General features: G+C 50.9%; 1 protein-coding gene across 1 annotated transcript; it reads right to left on the reverse strand.

Moving 5' to 3' along the window:
* Positions 1-6863: 6863 nt before the first annotated feature.
* On the reverse strand, positions 6864-7496 carry LOC147599872 (olfactory receptor 14J1-like). The gene has a single exon (XM_086753705.1). The coding sequence runs from the start codon at positions 7494-7496 to the stop codon at positions 6864-6866; it is 633 nt and encodes a 210-aa protein (XP_086609831.1).
* Between the last annotated feature and the right edge of the window lie 12045 nt (positions 7497-19541).

Below are 19541 nucleotides of genomic sequence, written 5' to 3' on the forward strand. Positions count from 1 at the left end.
CGCTGTAACCGATGCCAGGCCTCGCAAGGGCATAATCTAATGCCAACTTCATTTGTGTCAGTCCTTCGTCGCGTGCTGAGTTCGTGAACCGCTCCCAGAAATTAGTCGTTATCACTGGCACTGGAAGACTCACAATCAGGATTAATCCCACTAGGATGAGCTGGAGAGTGCCACACCGCTCGGTTACCCTGCTGATCCTCCAGCCATAGCTGTACCAACCAGGCTGGGATCCATCGGGTCCCCGCACCTGTGGAGATACAAGCACACCCTCGTCCCCATGTTAGCAAATCAACGGGACCTTCCCAGCCTGGGAAGGCGGAACCAGACCTTTGGGAGTGCCTTGCCCCCAAACAGCGGCTGATGCGAGGAAAAATGGTTTTGGATAGGGGAAACGGATTGGGGGTCAGCGAAGGACATATGATTCAGTACCACAAGCGCTTCACTGACCAAGACCCCCGGCGCACCGCTCTTTCCCCCCTCTCTTAAGCACGTTAGCTATGCTTTCAGGGTTTTGTGTGCGTGTTCTACAATTGTTTGCCCGGTGCTGTTCAGAGGAATGCCAAACGTATGACAAACTCCCCACGTCTGCAGGAAGTGGCAAAATACCCGTGATCGATAATTCGGCCCATTGTCAGTCTTTATCTCCCGAGGCACCCCTAGGCAGGCAAAAGCCCAGCTCTGGTGCAGGATGGATTTTGTGTTATGGACGTTGTGAATGGACACACGAAGAGAGCTCAGGAGCAAGTGTCGATCGCAACATGAATGTATTTGAAACAGCCAAATAGCGCATAGTCTGTGATATCTAGTTGTCGTACCTGGTTCGGAGCATACCTCCGGGGTTAACGCCTGGGTAGTATAAGGCCTGGTTCGGCTTTGCTGCTTGACATGCTGGACAGGCTGGCACTACAGCCCAACCGTGTGAGATGGGCAGTCGGAACTGACGTCGTATGGCGTGTGCGTTCTGATGTATTATTCTCTGTATCACTTTTATAGACAGGTGACCAAGCACGGAATGTTAATGATTATACCTAGTATGATGCCTTGTATCACAATTTTTTAGCTAAGGGTAGCAACCACCTAGCTATGCCCTACACAAGCTAATAAGATTACTAATGACACCTTATATATATATATCTAAGAAAACCCCCTAAATTTCACTATTTTCTACTAATTTTCTATTATGATATTCTCTATTACTACAAACATAATAACTTCAATAACTTTCTTATCTACAAAGCCAGTGACTAATTTTGCAGGCCTCTGTTGAAACCAGCCATAAATTCCATTAACAATGTCTTGTATTTAAAGTTCCCTTCTCATTCCGTGGCTTTCTCCCAACGACTATGATTGTATCCCACTTCCAAGGTCAGTGTGTTTTCACTGACCTACATCTCCCCTTGTTTGTTTACGAGAAGAGGCTTGTTTCAACGCTTTATCTATTACAATCTGCACACATTTTAATACACACAAAATACAAATTAAAATAAATATATAAAAGCATGAATGAGTAAAACATCTTACAGCTATTTGTAATAAGCTTCTATCAGTCTTAACTTTCGATTTTTTTTTTCAGTCAAACATATTCATGCAGCAAAGCCCATCAAAATCCTGACAATCATGATTTTGTTATCTACTCTGTTACCCACCCTACTATGCCAATAACACCACCGCCGAGCAAGAGGATAATTATCAGCTGGGTCAGAGCAGAGAAAGGAGACAGATACAGCACCTTCAGGGCGTCCCCTGCTATTAATAAAGTGTGCTCCGGATCCTCTCCCCGCCCCCACCCCGAGTCACCCCCGTTTTATCCTCAGCAGATTCAGTGAAAGAGTAGCCACTAGACGTTGCTGCATGCGTGGCCAACGCATACAACAAGGCCTGACCAGATGTTGCTGCATGTGTGGCCAGCACATGCAACAAGGCCTGTCAAATATGTGCTCTGCAGGCTAACAGCGGTTCTGTTTTGTGAAATAGTATAGCGTATAGAACCTATATCAATTAACAGTGTTAATAGTACTGATATAATTGCATGTGTTTACTTAGCAAGCCAAAAGCCCAATTTATTTAGCATAGTTAATGCCTAGCCACTTGCCACATCAAGTGCAAAGACTGAAGCAGCAATAATTTCACCTGGTTTCCAAAACTCTATATTATCTTGGCAATCAGATTCAAAGCTGTGTGTACTTCGTTTAGGTCTTTTATGCTGTCTGGATTTTGATATGTGCTCGCGTGATTACACCATGCTGTACCGTTGCAATGTATAGGTCTTAAAGCATTTACAATCACTACCCCTCTAGTAACATTAGCTCCTGAATAGTTAAAGAAAATAGGCAGAAGTCCATCTTTAGGGATCCCAAAAGTTCCATCTTTGTTATTTAGCACTCAGCACTCACGGCTGCTGTTATTTTACACAGAATTGTCGTCCTACCGCTATCTGATCTGGCAGATTGACCAAGCATGTTCTAAAAGGCTTATTTGAAGATGATATAGACAAAAAAATGATGTCCTGTCCTGTGGCATTAACCATAATTACCCACACATTTGTTCTTTCCATAACTGATGTCCATGGAGCTGCCACACAGGTTGTTAACAATCCGACGGACGCAAGGCAGCTTGGAGCGCTGGTCGTACCCATCGTGCAGGGATCCACTTGTTCACTGCTGCTGTAGAGACACAAGCATATCCTTTCCCCCACGTCATAAGAGGGAATGGTCCTTCCCAATTACCTGTTTCCAGATTCTTGTGCACCTGCTCATTAACGAGACTTGGAAAGCCAGACAGTGTCCTTGGTCTCATTCACAACAACCCTTATTATCAGAGCATTTTATCAACATTCTTCACACACAAAATCCAAAGCTTCTGAGAGGAAAATTAACTCCATCCCTGCTGAAACCAAGACAGTATTCACCCCTTATTTCATACCATTTACTTCATGCTTATACGCACACACACACAAACACGCCACCTCTATAACAAGGAAGCTCCAAAGACTGCAGGCTCCTTTTCCGGATCTCTGGGACCTGGATCAAAGGGATTTTCCGGCTCGCTGTTGGTCTTTGTTTCCATGGACGAAGGAGCGGACGGGGTAACGGGTGCTGTTGAATCTCCTTTCTGCGCGTGATTCTTCAAGGCTTCAAACATTACACGCCACACCGGTAATAACTTTTGAACAGCAGGGTCACCCTGCATTACACAGTCCCACAGTCCAATACCTATGGTGTTCCGGGAGCCCACTGTATAGATATTACAGAGGTTTGCGTTTGATACGTGAGCGGACACCCAAGTCAACAAGCTCTTCAGGTCAGTGTTATTAATAGCACAGTTCTGCTCCTCTAACACTTTTGTTAGACTCGTTAAAACTGATTTATGTTCCTTTGAAGCAGTGCAATCTCGTCGTTCTGGTCTGGAGGACCGCGGCTCTATCACCCGCCGCTTTCTCCTTGATCTCGGGGACCGCGGCTCTTTTCCCCACCGGGAAAGCGCTAGGACCCCGCTCCGCATCCCGCGACTCCTCGGGCGCCACCTCGAAACTGGCTCCCACCTCACTATCACCCCTCTGCAAATTTACAAGCGGTGGAGCCGATGGGGCAGAAGGAGAGACAGAGGGCATTTCTGTGTCCTCGTATTTGGGGGGTTGTTCTTTCGGGTCAGGCTCCTCCAGCAAGGAAGGCATGATACACGGGGGAGTACACCCAAATTCCATCGTCCCTTTACCACCATCAGAGGCTCCCGGCCGAACCAGGCAGACCACCTGAGCTCCACCCCTCATCCCCTCCGCACCATCTCGACCCTGTTCGTCCCCCTCCCCTTCCGAGGGCCGCCCTTCTCCTTTGATTGCAGTTAAAGCCGCAACCTACACTTCGCACGCCTCTCAAGCCTTAGCCAGCAGTCTTTTCACCGAACCTAATCTAACGTCTCTAGCTGCGTCGCCACACTCTTCATTCCGACACCCCCTTCTTCCAGTAACTCCTTCCCCGCCACCTGCAACTGCACCACTTCCATCACCTCTCCCGGCTTGTTCATCAAGCCCCTTTTCTGCATCCATAGGATGAACTCCGTCAACGGTGCCCTGTGCACCGGACAATTCAGATCTTTACCCAACGCCTTTAATACCTTCACTGTATCAGAGACGGATGCCATCCTAAGAGCAGGCAGGCACGACCGCCGTGCGGCCCCAGCTCAAAACCATCCAGACCATCACACGTCAGGGTCACCACTTGCCGGCTCTCTTGCCAGCTCACCTACCCCGCATGCACCAGAGCCCCGCTCCGGGGAAAGCAGGGCATCACACGGATACCATCAAGCCAAGCCTTCAATTTAATGCTGCGCAACACAGGGTTAAATACCCGTACACCCGCTACGCACGCGAACGCACCCGCCCCCTGCGCCCATGGATCTATCCGTGCCCCCCACGCACCTGCCCCTGCGCCCATGGACTTATCCATGCCCACCACGTACATGGATGCACCTGCCCCCTGCGCCCATGGACCTATCCGCGCCTAGCGCGCGAATCACCGCGGACTGCCCCTCCTGCATACATGCAGCCCTGCTAACGTTACCCCACAGGATCCCAACTGACAGCGTCTTCAATAAGCCGAGTTCTCATTGGAGCATGTCCAGGGTCTGTGCTCTGCTACTCTCCTTCGCCATTTCCTGCGGATCTGGGAGACCACAATTTCATGGTCACTAGAGCCAAGGTGGACACTGGTCTTCACATCCCTCACAAGCTCTTCCTCTTTTGGGAGTACCATGTCCAGGGGAGCAGAAGACTGGGTGCCCCATTTGGCAGCTGTGCTAAGAAATGTTCCAGAAGCACCACAAAAAACCTCCTGGGCTGTTTTGCATCCTTCTGTCTCACTTGGCCAGTGAATACTGGGGACACTGAGTCCCCCATAAGAGCCAGGGTCCATGATCCACAGATTTCCTCAGGTCATTTAAAAGGCATCGTTCACTCCTCGTCTCTATGAACTGTAACTCTTTCCTGGATCTGGCAAGGATAGAGTTAACTCCTTTGTAGAAGTGCACAGCGTGCTGTGCTTTGGATCTGTAACTGACCCAGTGCTGATAACACAGCAGCATTTTGGCTGTTGCTGAACAGCCCTGGCAGAGCACAAAGGCTTCCTCTTTCTCACACTCTGCCCCACAGCAGGTAGGCTGGAGGTATGCAAGAAGTTGGCAGGGGCACAGGACTGCTGTGTCCAGGATGGGGCTCACCAGCACAAGGAAGGCCCTGACAGACGGGAGCGAGTCCTGCAGAGGGCAGAAAGATGCTTGGGGCCTGGAGCACGTTATGGACATGGAGAGGCTGAGAGATCTGGGTTTTTGAGAAATCCCTCAGAGCCAAACACTGGAGCAAGGACCCAGAGCAGCTGGTGGGATCTCCATCAATGGAGATTTTTGATAGGTGTCAAGACAAGGCCATGAGCACCTGATCTAGCTGGAGCTGTCTGAGAAAGGGCTTGGCTGACAGACCAGCTGTGACAACAGCTATGAGATTTGTTGCATCAGAGGTTTCCTTTTTATTAATAGTGGTGGTGGAGTTGAGCACAAGTGAGCTATGGAGGAGGATGTCGGTGAGCATACAGCTAAGGTCCCTTCTCAAGGATGGACTGTATGGGCAGAGATAGAAATGGTCGCTTGTGGGACTGATCTGGGACAATTCTCCTAAAGCAGCTTCCTTGGAGTGTCAAGGGAACATGGCGACAATTGAGGGTCCTTCTGTGCCCACGGTGCCTTGCTTCCTTTACTGGGTCACCTGGTTCTGCACAGTGCGAAACCTGCTGTGTGCTCCATGTTGCACACTCACACAGCTTGGTTGTATACCGGAGTTTTCCTCTCCCAGTCTCTTTCAAGCCCGGCCACTCCCCACCTCTCCCCACCTCCCCTGTCCTTTCTCCAGCACAGCTCAGCCCAGGACTGCAGCCCAGTCTGGGCTGGCCCCATGGCACTGCCCACTGCAGGGTGCTGCAGAGCTCTGGGCACTCACACTGCAGCCCCAGCCCCTCTGAAGGGCACAGCAGCTCCTGGAGGACACAGAGAGGTCTCAGCCTCCCCATTGGCCCTAGGGCTGCTGCTTGCAATAATGACAGAAGGAAACACAGGCCAGTCAGTCTCAGGGTCTCCTGCAGACGTATTGTAAGTGATCCTCAATACCAGCTCCATTTGCCCTCTTCTCTGCCCCCACCAGCCCCATTACCCAGGACCAGAGTCCTGGCCCTGGGGCTTCTCAGGCAGCACCCACATCTCCCCTCCTTCTACCCGCTGGGTCCCCACTGACTGCCATGGCAATACAGAGTCCTCATTTGTGGGTTTGGTGATTTAATGCTTCACTTTTGAAGGACTTGAACTTTGAAGGTGTTTCACCTTCTGAGTTTCCATTCACTCCCAGCCCAAGGCACATGGCACATCCCCATTCTGTCCTTATCTTTCCAAATTAATTTCCAGAGACATTGTATATACCATCAGCCAGTCATACCTGAAACAGTCTGAGGAGGTAATTGGGGAGCCCATGCACCATCTCTACGGCCATTGGACCCCAAGAAGACAGCCTTTAAAAGCAGAACTTTTTGGTCCAATGGAAATGAATTGTACTGTGAGCATAACCCCAAACACCAGGAGAACGCAGAGAGGAAAACCTTTTTAAAAGACCAATTTACTTTTGCAACATTTTTGGAGGAAGAAACCAGCCTTCAGACACTACACCCAGGAGATTTCCATTTATTGAGGAACAGCTAGTGGACTGGTCACATCTGACAGAGTGCTGTGCAAGGCTTAACAGGATCAAGCCTTGGGAGAAGCAGTATAAACCTAGAAAATTATATATAGATAGAATTACCACAGGGAAATACATCCAGACATGTGGCTTAAGATAAACTCTGGGAAACATGAGGACAAGGGGAGGCAGACTCCTGATAGAGACATGTTGTCCATTGGGCCAGTTTCCATAGGGCATCCTTGAGCTCCTGGTTCCTCATGCTGTAGATGAGGGGGTTCACTGCTGGAGGCACCACCGAGTACAGAAATGACACTCCCAGGTCCAAGGACGGAGAGGAGATGGAGGGGGGCTTAAGGTTAGCAAAGATACCTGTGCTGATAAACAGGGAGACCACAGCCAGGTGAGGGAGGCACATGGAAAAGGCTTTGTGCCGTCCCTGCTCAGAGGGGATCCTCAGCACAGCCCTCAAGATCTGCACATAGGACACAACAATGAACACAAAACAGCCAAATGAGAAACAGGCACTGAGCACAAGAAGCCCAACTTCCCTGAGGTAGGAGTCTGAGCAGGTGAGCTTGAGGATCTGGGGGATTTCACAGAAGAACTGGTCCACAGCATTGCCCTGGCAGAGTGGCAGTGAAAATGTACTGGCAGTGTGCAGCAGAGCATGGAGAAACCCACTGCCCCAGGCAGCTGCTGCCATGTGGACACAAGCTCTGCTGCCCAGGAGGGTCCCGTAGTGCAGGGGTCTGCAGATGGCAGCATAGCGGTCATAGGCCATGACTGTGAGAAGATAATACTCAGCTGACACGAAAAAGAAAAAAAGAAAAACCTGTGCAGCACATCCTGCATATGGGATGTCCCTGGTGTCCCAGAGGGAATTGGCCATGGATTTGAGGACAGTGGTGGAGATGGAGCCCAGGTCAAGGACAGAGAGGTTGAGGAGGAAGAAGTACATGGGGGTGTGGAGGCGGTGGTCGCAGGCTGTGGCAGTGATGATGAGGCCGTTGGCCAGGAGGGCAGCCAGGTAGATGCCCAGGAAGAGCCAGAAGTGCAAGAGCTGCAGCTCCCGTGTGTCTGCGAATGCCAGGAGGAGGAACTCAGTGATGGAGCTGCTGTTGGACATTTCCTTCCACTGCGATTTAAGGCTGTCCAAGGAGGAAAATGCATGAATAAATTAGGACAGATTTATTTAGGCAAAATCTATTCAGTTACTCATAGATACCTCCAAGAATTCATCTCCCCTTTCAGGAAGACCTTTTCCCAGTCCCCTCCATGATCTGTATTTGGTGCTGGCTGAGGGTGACTCTGGGAGCAGGGAGCTGTGCCGTGGTCTCTGCAGGATTCAGTCCTGCACTATGGCAATATGTAAATAGGAAGATGGAGTGAACTCACATGAAATCCACTTCTCTTTTCAGAGAGCTTTCTGCATTGTCACTACCAGTTCTCCCAGCTCTGGAGGTGAGCTGTGGGGATTGTCTTTGGTTTGTTCTGTTCTGGTTGCTCCACCACAGCTGAGGACTGTTGGAGTCCTTGTCATTCCTGCTGCACTCCAAGTGAAATCCTGTGAGTGCCAAGAGGTGAAGGAACTGTCCCTTAGTGTGGAATGAGGACAGACCCTGGTCTCAGCTGCCCTGTGCTGGCACCTCTTTTGAGCTGGAGGACAATCACTCTCGGGTGTTTCTCCCCCCCAAAAACCTGGACACTTCTGAGAGCAGAGGAATTCAGTTTCCAAGTGTACACCACCCTATACCTCACTCCTTCTCTTCAAAATCAGGGACGATCTTGGTGCTCTCCTCCCAGGCAGGGACACTGAGGGCTTATTACAGCTGCCTGCACACAGCTGCCTAGCAGCATTTCCATGGCTCTAGCCCTGGAAATTTTCCTGCACTGGGCACCTGGAAAAGCAGTGATACCGTGGGACAGTTGTGCCCCTCTGAAGGGCAGCCTGGAGCCCTGCAGGACTCCCCGGGGAAAGAGTCAAATATCCTAAAGCTGGAGTGTCCTGAAGAAAAAGTCAGAGCTTTTCCAGCTGCACACATTGCATTGTCTATGGCCCTAAAGGTTAGGAGAAGGTTTGGTTGCTTTTCCTCCATGGAAAAATCTCCATGACAAAACCTATGGAGCTGGTGTCTTGGCTGAACCTCTTTGGTGGCCATCCTCACCCCTCTCTTCGGTGGTCAGGTTTCTGGGAAGGCAACTGATGGCAAGGTTCCCCTTCACTGAGGCAGGGGAGGCTTTGCTGTGTACAAAAGAAGACCAGAGAATTGCTCCAGGAACAGTCCCTTCACTGCAGGGCATGGCAGGGAGGTGCCCGAATCCCCCCTCCCACCATGTTTCTGGCATCAGCTCCCTCTCCCTCTCTGACAATGTCTGCCACCTGCAGCTGTCTCTGCTGGGAACCGCTTCTCTGTGCCCAGGTCTCTTCCCTGGCAGTGCTCACAGAACCAGAGCCCCATCCCACTCCCCGTGTGCTCAGCTCTGCCCTGCAAACACCTCCTGGCAGCAGGGAACTGTTGTGGGGGCAGCTCTGCCTGTGCAAGGGCTAAGGAGCAGCTCAGAGAGTCCTAAAGAGAACGGGCATCTCTGTGTCTCCTCAAGAGTGGAACAATAAATTCCCCTCTCCCACTTCCCACCCAGCCAACCAAGAGGACTGATCCCAAAGCACAGACTCCTTCCCTTTCAGGGAAACCACACTTTGACCATCCCCTTTACAAATCCCTTTGGAAATGACCTGGGGGTAGCATGGAGCTTAAAGCAGCGCTGACCCATGGAGCACACTCTCGACAGCAGAAGGACCCTGTCCTGTCAGGGGTCTCTCCTTCCACCCACAGCTTCTCCCCACAGCCCTGGCAGCTGAGTCCCTGCCGCATCACACTACACACAGTGGTGAAGGGACCCAGCTCGGAAGGACAGCCCTGGGCACCCCTGGCTGCACATCTGGCTTTGCACCCTTGCACTCACCCCCCACACAGGGCAGACATCATGCCCTCTCCTACTGATGGTGCAGCAGGGAAGCCCTGCTCAAGAGCTCGTCCCCCTCCTCCCCTACACAGGGGAAACTGTGAGAATCGTCCTGGCAGTTCCTACAGGCTGTGGGATGAACGAGCTCCAGGAGATCCCTCCAGGAACACCAGCTTCAATGCCCTGCAGCCAGGGACTTACCGTAAAGAGGGCTGTGAAGATTTCTGCCTCACCGAGCTCTCGGCATCCTCCCACCGCAGGCTGCCTTTATCCTCTCTCTGCCTCGCTCCTCTCCCCTCAGCTCCTGCAGGCAGAGCCCTCAGCCCTGCTGCGCTTGGCAGAGGAGCTGCTCCTGGGCAGAGCTGTCTCTCTGCAGCGCTGCCCTGTTACCATCAGCTCCCTGCATCCCAGGAGCCCGGCCCAGCTCAGCAGCAGAGGCCCAGCCCAAGGCAGCACTTTCTCTGTCCCCTCTGGGCTCCCTCCAGCTGTCCCTGGGGCTGCAGGGCTGACAGCTCCTGACAGGCACAAGGGTCATCCCTGGGGAACGGCATTTGCAACAGACTGAAGTAATCCCTGACTGTCCCTCTCTGAACACTGAACCTGCTGGGAAACAGGCTGAAGTCATCACGGATGTTCCCTCCCGCAGCTGGGAAGAGACACTTCCTTCCAGCAGTGTCATTGCTCCTCTCCGGAGAAGAGTTGGCCATGAGAATCACCTTTCCTTGTCCCTCTGTTAGGCAGGGTGCCCAGACAGTGACAAGGAGGGATCTCCTTTACCCCTGCTGAGGGAAAGGACTCAGCAGAGTCAGTCATGGCCTCTCACCCTGGGTTTGCAGTCCTAGGGCTGGAACAGGACCCATCTCCCTCCCACGCACACCCCAGACCCAGAGGAGGTGGGATGCCTCTTGCCTGCATTCAGCTGTGCACAAAGAGCTGCACCTGCACGTGAGCTGTTTTTCTCAGCTCCCTTTGTAATTCCTGGTGACTGAGGGTGTTGTTCAGCTCTGAACACCTGGTGACATTTGAAGTGACACCAGAGTTTGTCCAAGAGCTGTGCAGGCAGCTGCAAGCTCCAATTGAAGCAGTGCTGATGGAGAGGACAGCATCTTGGGGCATCCTTCTGGAGCCTGGTGGGGAATTTGCTTGGTAGATGGAAATGACAGCAGTTAGGGCAACAAAAACCTCCCCTGTTCATTATGTCTGAAGTAGCCTACAGAGGCAGTCAGCTGAGGAAATGGAACCAAGTCTCCCTCAGCTCTGTGTCCTAGATCTCCACTGCCTGTAGTGGCAGTTTTCTCATGGACATCCCCACATTGCCTGACCTGATGCAGGGCAGCTGCTCAGCTACAGGCCTGTAGTGCTACAGGAGATGCCAGCATGCTGCAGCACAACTGCATGGGGCTGGCAGGGACAGCACAGGCCCTGCGGGAAATTCTGCCATTCCTGTCAGAGCAGGTGCAGGGCAGATACCCCAGACAGCATCACCAACAAATTTGAAGCCTTTGCACCAGCCCAGGTGGCATCTCAGAGAGATTCAGTTTCTGTCAGCCACTGACTGAATCCCACCACTGCAGAGAGGCAAGGGGTGACCCAAGTTCATCCAGTTCATGAACAGGAAGCCCATCACACTGCTGTCTCAAATCATTTTGCTACTCCCAAACATGGTTGGTTCTTCTTTCCATCAAACCTTTGCTCAGACCATTGACAATACAACCAAGGAAGTGTCAAATGATTTAGACTGTGTTCGTGCGTCACAGCATGTCCAAAGCCAAGGACATTTTCAGCAGCACCTTGACCTCCTGGAGCTCAGCTTCTCCTCCACCACAGCCCCTCAGGGGCAGCAGAGACACTACAGACAGCAAAGCCTTCTCCTGCCAGGGCTCCAGAGCCCAATCCTGGTTTTCTCTGGCCTTGGGGACTCAGTGGGTCCCTCATTTCATCTTTACCCTGTCATCTGCCACGCACTCCAGCATGTCTCTGGTCTCCAGCAAAGCATTTGCACACATGGGGTCTTGGGCACTTGTTACCATGCTTGCCTGTGACAAGTCTGAGCTTGGCCCCGGTGCCACAGCTGAGGTGCTGCAGCCCAACCAGGCACCAATGCCCTCAGCCTGGGGCACAGGCAGGAGGAGCAGGAGTCCCATGTGCCACCACAGACTTTTGGCATCGGTGGAATAAACGGTGAGGTGTGGTGGGACAGCTCACACTGCTGGAGGTGCTGCAGTGGTGCACACGGGCTTTTCAGGAGAGGCAGGCTGGAATGATCCAGAGGGGGATGCCCTCCGTGTGCAGGAGCTCATCGTGTGTATGGAGCTCATCTGTGGGATGTGGTGAGCCCTTGTGTGTGAGGGTGAGAGGAGAGGCCTGTTGGTGTGACATCCTGGTGGGAGAGGAAGAACCTGCCATCAGGGTAAGGAAGTGTAGCAACCCAAGGAGGTCTCCAGATCAAAGCTTCCAGGTCTTATTGGAGACTTTAATGGCCCTTATGCCCTTAATGTCTCAGATTCCATTTCTGCTGAGACACCAGGCTAGTGTCACAATGAAGCCACACTCAAACAGCTTCAAAATGTCATGGAGACTGGTGGAGCTCCCTGGAGGCTTGCAGCACCCAAATATTGCATGGATCTGTCAAAAATGAGCAGAAGAGTTAAAGGCTGGATATCCAGAGCATGTCCACATGGATCCCATTTTTGGGTACCTTAAAGAGTAGCTGGCTGGATTTAGCCCAGTTAGGTTGTCCCTGGCCATTCTCTTGGCTGTCTGTGATGAATGGACAGGACTACTGGACACGAGGAGAGTGGTGGTGGTCTTTGACCTGGAAAGCAGCAAGGCTTTCTGCATGATCCCCCACACTATTCTTGTGGTCAAGTTAGGATCTCATAGTCTGCATGAGTGGATAAGTAGATGGGCAAAATACCAGCTGGGTGGTAAGGCTGGAGAGATGTGGTCAATGTGTGGAACTCTGTTTGGAGGCACCTAGCCAGTAGGGCCCTGCAGGGGTCTATCCTGCTCAGAGGGCTGGGTACCCAGAGAACAACCGGTCTTACTATTAAAGGCTGAAGCAAAGAAGGCATTAAGTACCTCAACCCTTTCCTCATCCTTTGCATCCATGCCCAAGAGTGCTGCAATGGATCAGTACCACTTTCTCAGGAAAGACAGGCTGGAAGGATCTAGGGTGGAGTTCCCTGCAAGTGAAGAAATTAACTTTGAGTATGAAGCTCCTCTGTGGGGCGCGTGAAATGTTTAGTGAGCTCTTGTGGGGAAGGGTCAGAGAAGAGACCAGTAAAGGTGACCTCTCATGGTGGGACATAAGGAACCCACAGTCACGGTGGAGAAGTTGTCATAGGTTTTTTTTTTCCAGATGAGTCTGGCATTTTCTGGAAGGGGAATCCAGCAGGAGGAAAATAGTCCAGGAGGTTTCTGGTGTGACTTGGAACAAGTTGCCCAGCTGCCAGATGGGCCAACAAGGGTAATGCAAACCTGGAGGCATGGAGACCTGCTCAGGTATGTGCAGACTGGGTGCTGTGATCCTGTGATAGAGGGGTTCCAGCTCCCGAGGGGAGTGGGGAAGGAGGATAGATGACTGCAGATGCTGAATGTTAGAGGAGCAGACTTTGGCCTCTTCTAGGGAGGTGTAGTGGGGATCCAATGGTCACAAGCACTGAGAGGCAGCAGAGCTCACTAGAACTGGTCTTCAAGGATGCACACTCAAATGTTATCAGTCAGAAGCTACTGGAGGGGCTACATCCAAGGGTGCTGATAGAGCATCATGATGTCACAGTAAGGCCACTCTCCATCACTGAAAGGTCATGGAGACTGGAGGGGCTCCCTAACCACAGGCAAAAAGTGTACGTTGCATGCATCTTTCCAAAAGGTCCAGAGGTGGAGCTGCTGAGCTCCACATTGGATGAGGAACATGTCTCCCTGAGGGTGTCCTCTTGTGTTGCTTTCCCGGGTGTGTGAAAGAGAAGGTGACTGGATGAAGCCAGGGCTGATCATGCCTGACCATCACCATTGCTTCCACACCTCTGGGTGAGGGGAGAGCACTGTCATTTACCAGGACACCAGCAGGGCTTTCAACACTGCCCCCCACTATATTCTCTTTTCCAAGATCAAACAAGATCAGTGTTCACACAGAGTGAGAGAAAGGGTCATCAGTTTGCTGATCCATGACCTATGAAAAAATCATAAGAATATACAGACAAGCAGCATCAATATTCTGAAACTGAAGAATTCCTACACATTTATTACACTGAGATCTTTTCCTACACGTTTCAAATTCTGCCTGACATCTTCATTCCGGCGTTGATGCAGTGGCTCACACAGAGGTGGCCACTGCCTCCAGGATACCCAGGGGTGCCTGAAGCCCCCACATGGGACTGGGAAATGTGACCCTGGAGCTATGGGAGCATTTCTGGAGCAGGAGCTGGTGGACAGGTAGGGTAGGCCAAAGCATCTCAGTTGAGACAACTCATTTCAGAGCTCACTCAACAGGGTCCAGAGCAGGGGGTGCTTTGGGGGGTCTTAGAAACCATGCTTGGCACAAAAACATGTTTTCCATTGGTCAACGGCCATTCACTGTGGAGAGTGGACTTCAGAAGACGTAAGGTGGACTTAACATACCAAAAAGGAGTGTATTTAATATATTTTTTTAAGCATATCTTTCTTTGTTTTTCTTTTTTTGACAATTAAGAAACATCCTTCTGTGTCTGGGTGCAGCTCATTCTCCCAGTAAAACAGTGGAAACACTCGAGCGTATTATTTTTTTTTTAACCATATCTTTATTTGTTTTTCTTTTTTTTTTTTTTGGCAATTAAGAAACATAGAATCATAGAATCATAGAATGGTTAGGGTTGGAAGGGACCTTCAAAGGTCATCTAGTCCAAGCCCCCTGCAAGAAGCAGGGACATCCCTGACTAGATCAGGTTGCTCAGAGCCTCATCCAGCCTGGCCTTGAAGGTTTCCAGGAATGGGGCTTCCACCACCTCGCAGGGCAACATGTTGCAGTGTTCTACAACGCTCACTGTAAAGAAATTTTCCTAATATCCAATCTAAATCTACTCCCCTCTATTTTAAAACCATTACTCCTTGTCCTATCACAACAGGCCCTACTGAACAGCCTCTCCCCATCTTTCTTGTAGGCCCCCTTCAGGTACTGGAAGACCGCTATCAGGTCTCCCCGGAGCCTCCTCTTCTGCAGGCTGAACAGCCCCAACTCTCTCAGCCTGTCCTCATAGGAAAGGTGCTCCAGCCCTTTTATCATCTTTGTGGCCCTCCTCTGGACCTTCTCCAACTGGTCCATGTCCTTCTTGTGTTGGGGGCTCCAGAACTGGACACAGTACTTCACATGGGGTCTCACCAGGACAGAGTACAGGGGCAGAATCACCTCCCACGACACTCCTCTGGATGCAACCCAGGATGTGGTTGGCCTTCTGGGCCGCAAGCACGCATTGCCTGCTCATGTTGAGCTTCTCATCCACCAGCACTCCCAAGTCCTTCTCCTCAGGGCTGCTCTCGATCCATTCCCCGCCCAGCCTGGATTTGTGCCTGGGATTGCCATGACCCAGGTGCAGGACCTTGCACTTGGCCTGGTTGAACTTCACGAGGTTGGCACGGGCCCACCTCTCCAGCCTGTCAAGGTCCCTCTGGATGGCATCCCTCCCTTCCAGAGTGTTGACGGCACCACACAGCTTGGTGTCATGGGCGAACTTGCTGAGGGTGCACTCTATCCCACTGTCCATGTCACCGACAAAGATGTTGCACAGGGCTGGGCCCAGCATGGACCCCTGAGGGACGCCACTCGTCACTGGTCTCCACATGGACATTGAGCCGTTAACCACCACTCTCTGAGTGCGGCCATCCAGCCAACTCCTTATCCACCGAGTGGTCCGTCCATCAGACCCATGTCTCTCCAGTTTAGAGAGAAGGATGTTGTGCGGGACAGTGTCAAAAGCTTTGCACAAGTCCAGGTAGATGATATTCGTTGCTCGTCCCTTGTCCACCCACAGCCTTCTGTGTCTGGATGCAGCTCGTTCTCCCAGTAAAACAGTGGAAACTCGGGCCAATGGGTTGAAACTCACAGCTACTTTTAGCACTTTATCTACAATGGAGAAAGCTCTATCTGAACAAAGATGCTCTAAGTCCCAGGTGGCCGATGAGAGAAATGTGAGGTTGAAGGCAGGGACGAAGACTGCCCATAGAGTGTTTGACATACCGGGTCTTGACTTCCCTACATATTCACCCTCGAATATGTTTGGTTCCCATACCATTTGGAGATTGCGGATATCACTTAATGTGTAAGCTGAAAAATGAAGAAAAGTGGAAGAAAAATAAATCCTTTCCTATTGTTATTTACTATTGAAATCTTTTCACTTGTGAAAACTCCCTAATTAATCACATAAGAACTGAGGAATTAATTGATGCCCAGAGACTTGGCTAGTTAGGGAATTTTGCATGTTAATGAGCTCTCTGGTGCCAAGTTCCTGTACTGCAGGTACCGAAAGTGGATTCAAGTGCCCTCTAGAGCAGTAAAAGTCCGCAGCAAACTTTCAAGTCTCTGAGGATGTTAGCAGTCCCCACTGAGGGCCATCACTGAAGGGACCATGGAGGAATGAGGAGACATGATGACTGTCCCTGAAGCAGAAAGTCAGAGGCACTGCTTACAGGCTGAAAATCAAATGTGGAAGTGGCTGTGAAGCATTTAATGCATTTCATCAAGCAGGATGTTCAGGCACTGCCCCTCATACCCTTGTCAGGGGGATTCGTTCCCTCGTGGGTTGCTCAGGGCTCTTCCTGGGGGCAGTGGGATGAGGAGGTGTGTGACGTTGAGTGCAGAACAGCAGTAGGACACCTCCCAGGCTCTCTGGAGAGTGGGAGAGGAGGAAACAAGGCCCTGTGGCTGTAAGGAGTTGGTGTCCCCTCAGGGGACTTTAGTGGAAGAGATGGCAGTCCGAGTCAAGTGCACAAGGATTTCTGATCTGTTGGGGGGTTTCAGCCCCAGCAAAGGGACCATCCCCACCACAGGCTGTTCTATGCTGTCCTATGCCTGTGCCTGTTTCTCCACAGATTTTTAACCACCACCCCTGCTTCCCTACTTCACTGTGGCTCCATGCTGTCCCAAGATTTACTGATGACTCTCTGTCCTCACAGACTATTTCCTCAAAAACAAAATTATCATTTTCTGAGGTTTTGCCACTGGCTGTGAGTTCCCCATCACCTCTTCAGCTTCCAAAGCGCTACTAATGCTTCCCCATCACCCCAGATGTCCCAACCCTCCAGATCTGCTTGAATGCTCTGTCTCCATATCCCAGAACTGAACAGCATGTCCTCCTTTTTCTGCTGCCTCAGAATCAAAACTGAACCTGTTTCACTTCAGCACTACACCCCTCCACCCCCTGCTATTTCAAGTCTTCTGTGTTTTACACACTTGCTGGCACACGTACTCTGCTCTCTTCCTGCACTCCCATATCTCACAAAGTTTTCACTCTTCCCGTGCAGTGATGAGACCTCAGCCCAGGTGGTTTGTGCATCCTCCAGGCTCATGGATGTTTCCTGAGGTCCATCCAGGTGCGGGCAGTACAGGAGGGGAGGAGAACAGCATCAGTTCATGGAGCATGCAGGAGCACAGCCACTCCCAGAAGCGAGCAGTCCCCATCTTCTAGGCGTATAAGATAGAAGTGCTTCTATCATCCATGAGGGACCTTCCTTCCTGCCATATACCAAGCACAAACCTTCTCCTCCTCCTCCACTTGTAAACATCAGCTGCTTTCCATTTATGGCCTCAGACATAGTTTAAGGATTTGCTGAAGCCATCAGCCTTTGCCTTGTTTCTCATTGACATCCCCTGACCTTCCCTCCCAGGCCTGCACATGGCCAATCATTGCTGCTCAGGGTCAATCCCTCTTCAGAAGAGACCTTGAGCTTCCTGGATCTTCCTGGTGCTTGTTACAATCTTCTTTGCTTCCTCCAGACCTCATGGTCAACTTTCTTGTCTGTAACAGAGCTTTTACGACCACCTCTTATGAAATGCTTGTCTTTTTCTGTACTCACAGAAAAGCACGATCCAAACAGATGCCGAATGAAACATCAGCAAGAACCCAATGAGCTACCCCCATGCCTGTGGCTTCCTGGCAAGGAGCTTGGCCTGAGACAGGGATTCATGCTCTGCCCTTCTGTAGGAAAAAAAAAAAAAAAAGAGCAGTTTTCACACCACTTGGGGACACAAAGAGCGACCTTCGCAAGACCACCCTTCATCTGACCCAGTTTAGATGTGTCCTACTAGGTGCGTTATCATGCTTTGTGTTGCAAACACTGATTCAATTGGCATTGCTCTGAGTTGCTACTACAGAAGCTGGCTGCTATATTACATAAATTTATATTTAGTCAGAGGAAGGCTTTTTTTTCTTTTTCTAAATACTGATATTCTTAGAGAAATCACACAAACACATGAAAGATTGAAGGACTCTGACCCAATCATCTTCACATCTCAGGAAATGGGATGCTGGCGGCCAAGGGAAGGATGGTTTGGACACTATCCTGGGATTTGGGTAAGGGAAGAATCTTCCCTGTCCCCAACAACCTGTCCTCCTCATTGAGCTGAGAAACTCTGCCAACGAGATCTGAACTCACAGCTGTCTCAGGTAGCTTATGTCTAACTGCAGCCAATGCTGTCCTGCCAGCTCAGGATCTGAGCTTCCATTTGAGTTCAAATCATTTCAATTCACACTACCTCCATCTTCCTTCTAGCACTCACTACTGTATGAAAGAACTGCCCTGGCCCTCCATGCAGGATCGGAAAAAAAAAATTGATACCTGAAATAAAATTTTTCCCCTTGCTGGAAATGTGAATGCAGCCGGCTGGAGACAAGAGACCCAAGGAACTCCACTTCCTATAAGGCCAAATAATGAAAATGTCTTGTAGGCTGTGGAACTTAACTGGAGAATTTGTGAGTTCAGACAATGCAGCTTGCCTTATTTTTGCCGCTCTCAAAGGACATCTAAAGAGGAGTCACACTTCTCTGGACAACACGCTTGGGTGTTCCCAGGAACCTCAGGTGGCACGGGATACCAAATTCTGGGTTCAAGGAGACGGTCCAATGCATCATCTCCATTTCTGCAGTGGTGGCATTGATGCCTGGCTCGAGTGGAGAGTGTACATGGATGCTGACTTTTGTGGAGCAATCTTCTTAGACCTCAGAGCTGGCCCTGCTTGGAACGAAAGGAAGGACTAGAGAGCTTCTGAGCACAGGAGAATTCCACCCCGAATTTCCCCAGGAGCCAGACACCCTCACTTCCAGTTGAGTCCTTTCTCTCAGGGCACACTGCAAGGAACAAGCACTTGGAATGGATGGTCGGAAAAGGGACTGCTGATGGTCTCTGGTCCAGCCTCCCACCCAAGTTTGGGTAATCACCAGCCATGGGACAGGTTGGCTGTGGCTTTGTTGAGCTGAAACCTGAAAACCTCCAAAGATGGAGATCACAGAGAGTCTCTGCGTGTGCTGCTCCAGAGCAGCACCACCCTTCTAGCCAGTTTTTTCCTAAGGCCCAGTGTGAAGCTCCCAGGAACAAGCTTCTAGCTCTTGTCCCTGCCATACCACCTGCCACTGCAGAAAATCTTGGCCCTACCACCTGCCTAGGCAGGTGTCACCTGCTTTTAGATTGCCCTGCGCCTCCCCTTCAGAAGATTAAAGAGCCCCAGTTCCCTCAGCCTCTCCACACAGCTCATGTGCCCCTAACACCATCATGACAGACTTCCTCTGGACTTTCTCCTGATTTTCTTTTCTAAATGGGAAACCCACCGACTCATAGGGCATTCCCCATAACTGCAATGCTCTTCTGCCCAGGGCATTCTTCAGCCAGTCAG

This window comes from Chlamydotis macqueenii, chromosome 8 (assembly GCF_036417535.1).
Source record: "Chlamydotis macqueenii isolate bChlMac1 chromosome 8, bChlMac1.mat, whole genome shotgun sequence".
Classification (NCBI taxonomy): domain Eukaryota; kingdom Metazoa; phylum Chordata; class Aves; order Otidiformes; family Otididae; genus Chlamydotis; species Chlamydotis macqueenii.

What these genes read in the sequence shown, in the direction of transcription:
- LOC147599872 (XM_086753705.1), bottom strand. Translation starts at nt 7,496, where the DNA reads ATGGCCTATGACCGCTATGCTGCCATCTGCAGACCCCTGCACTACGGG.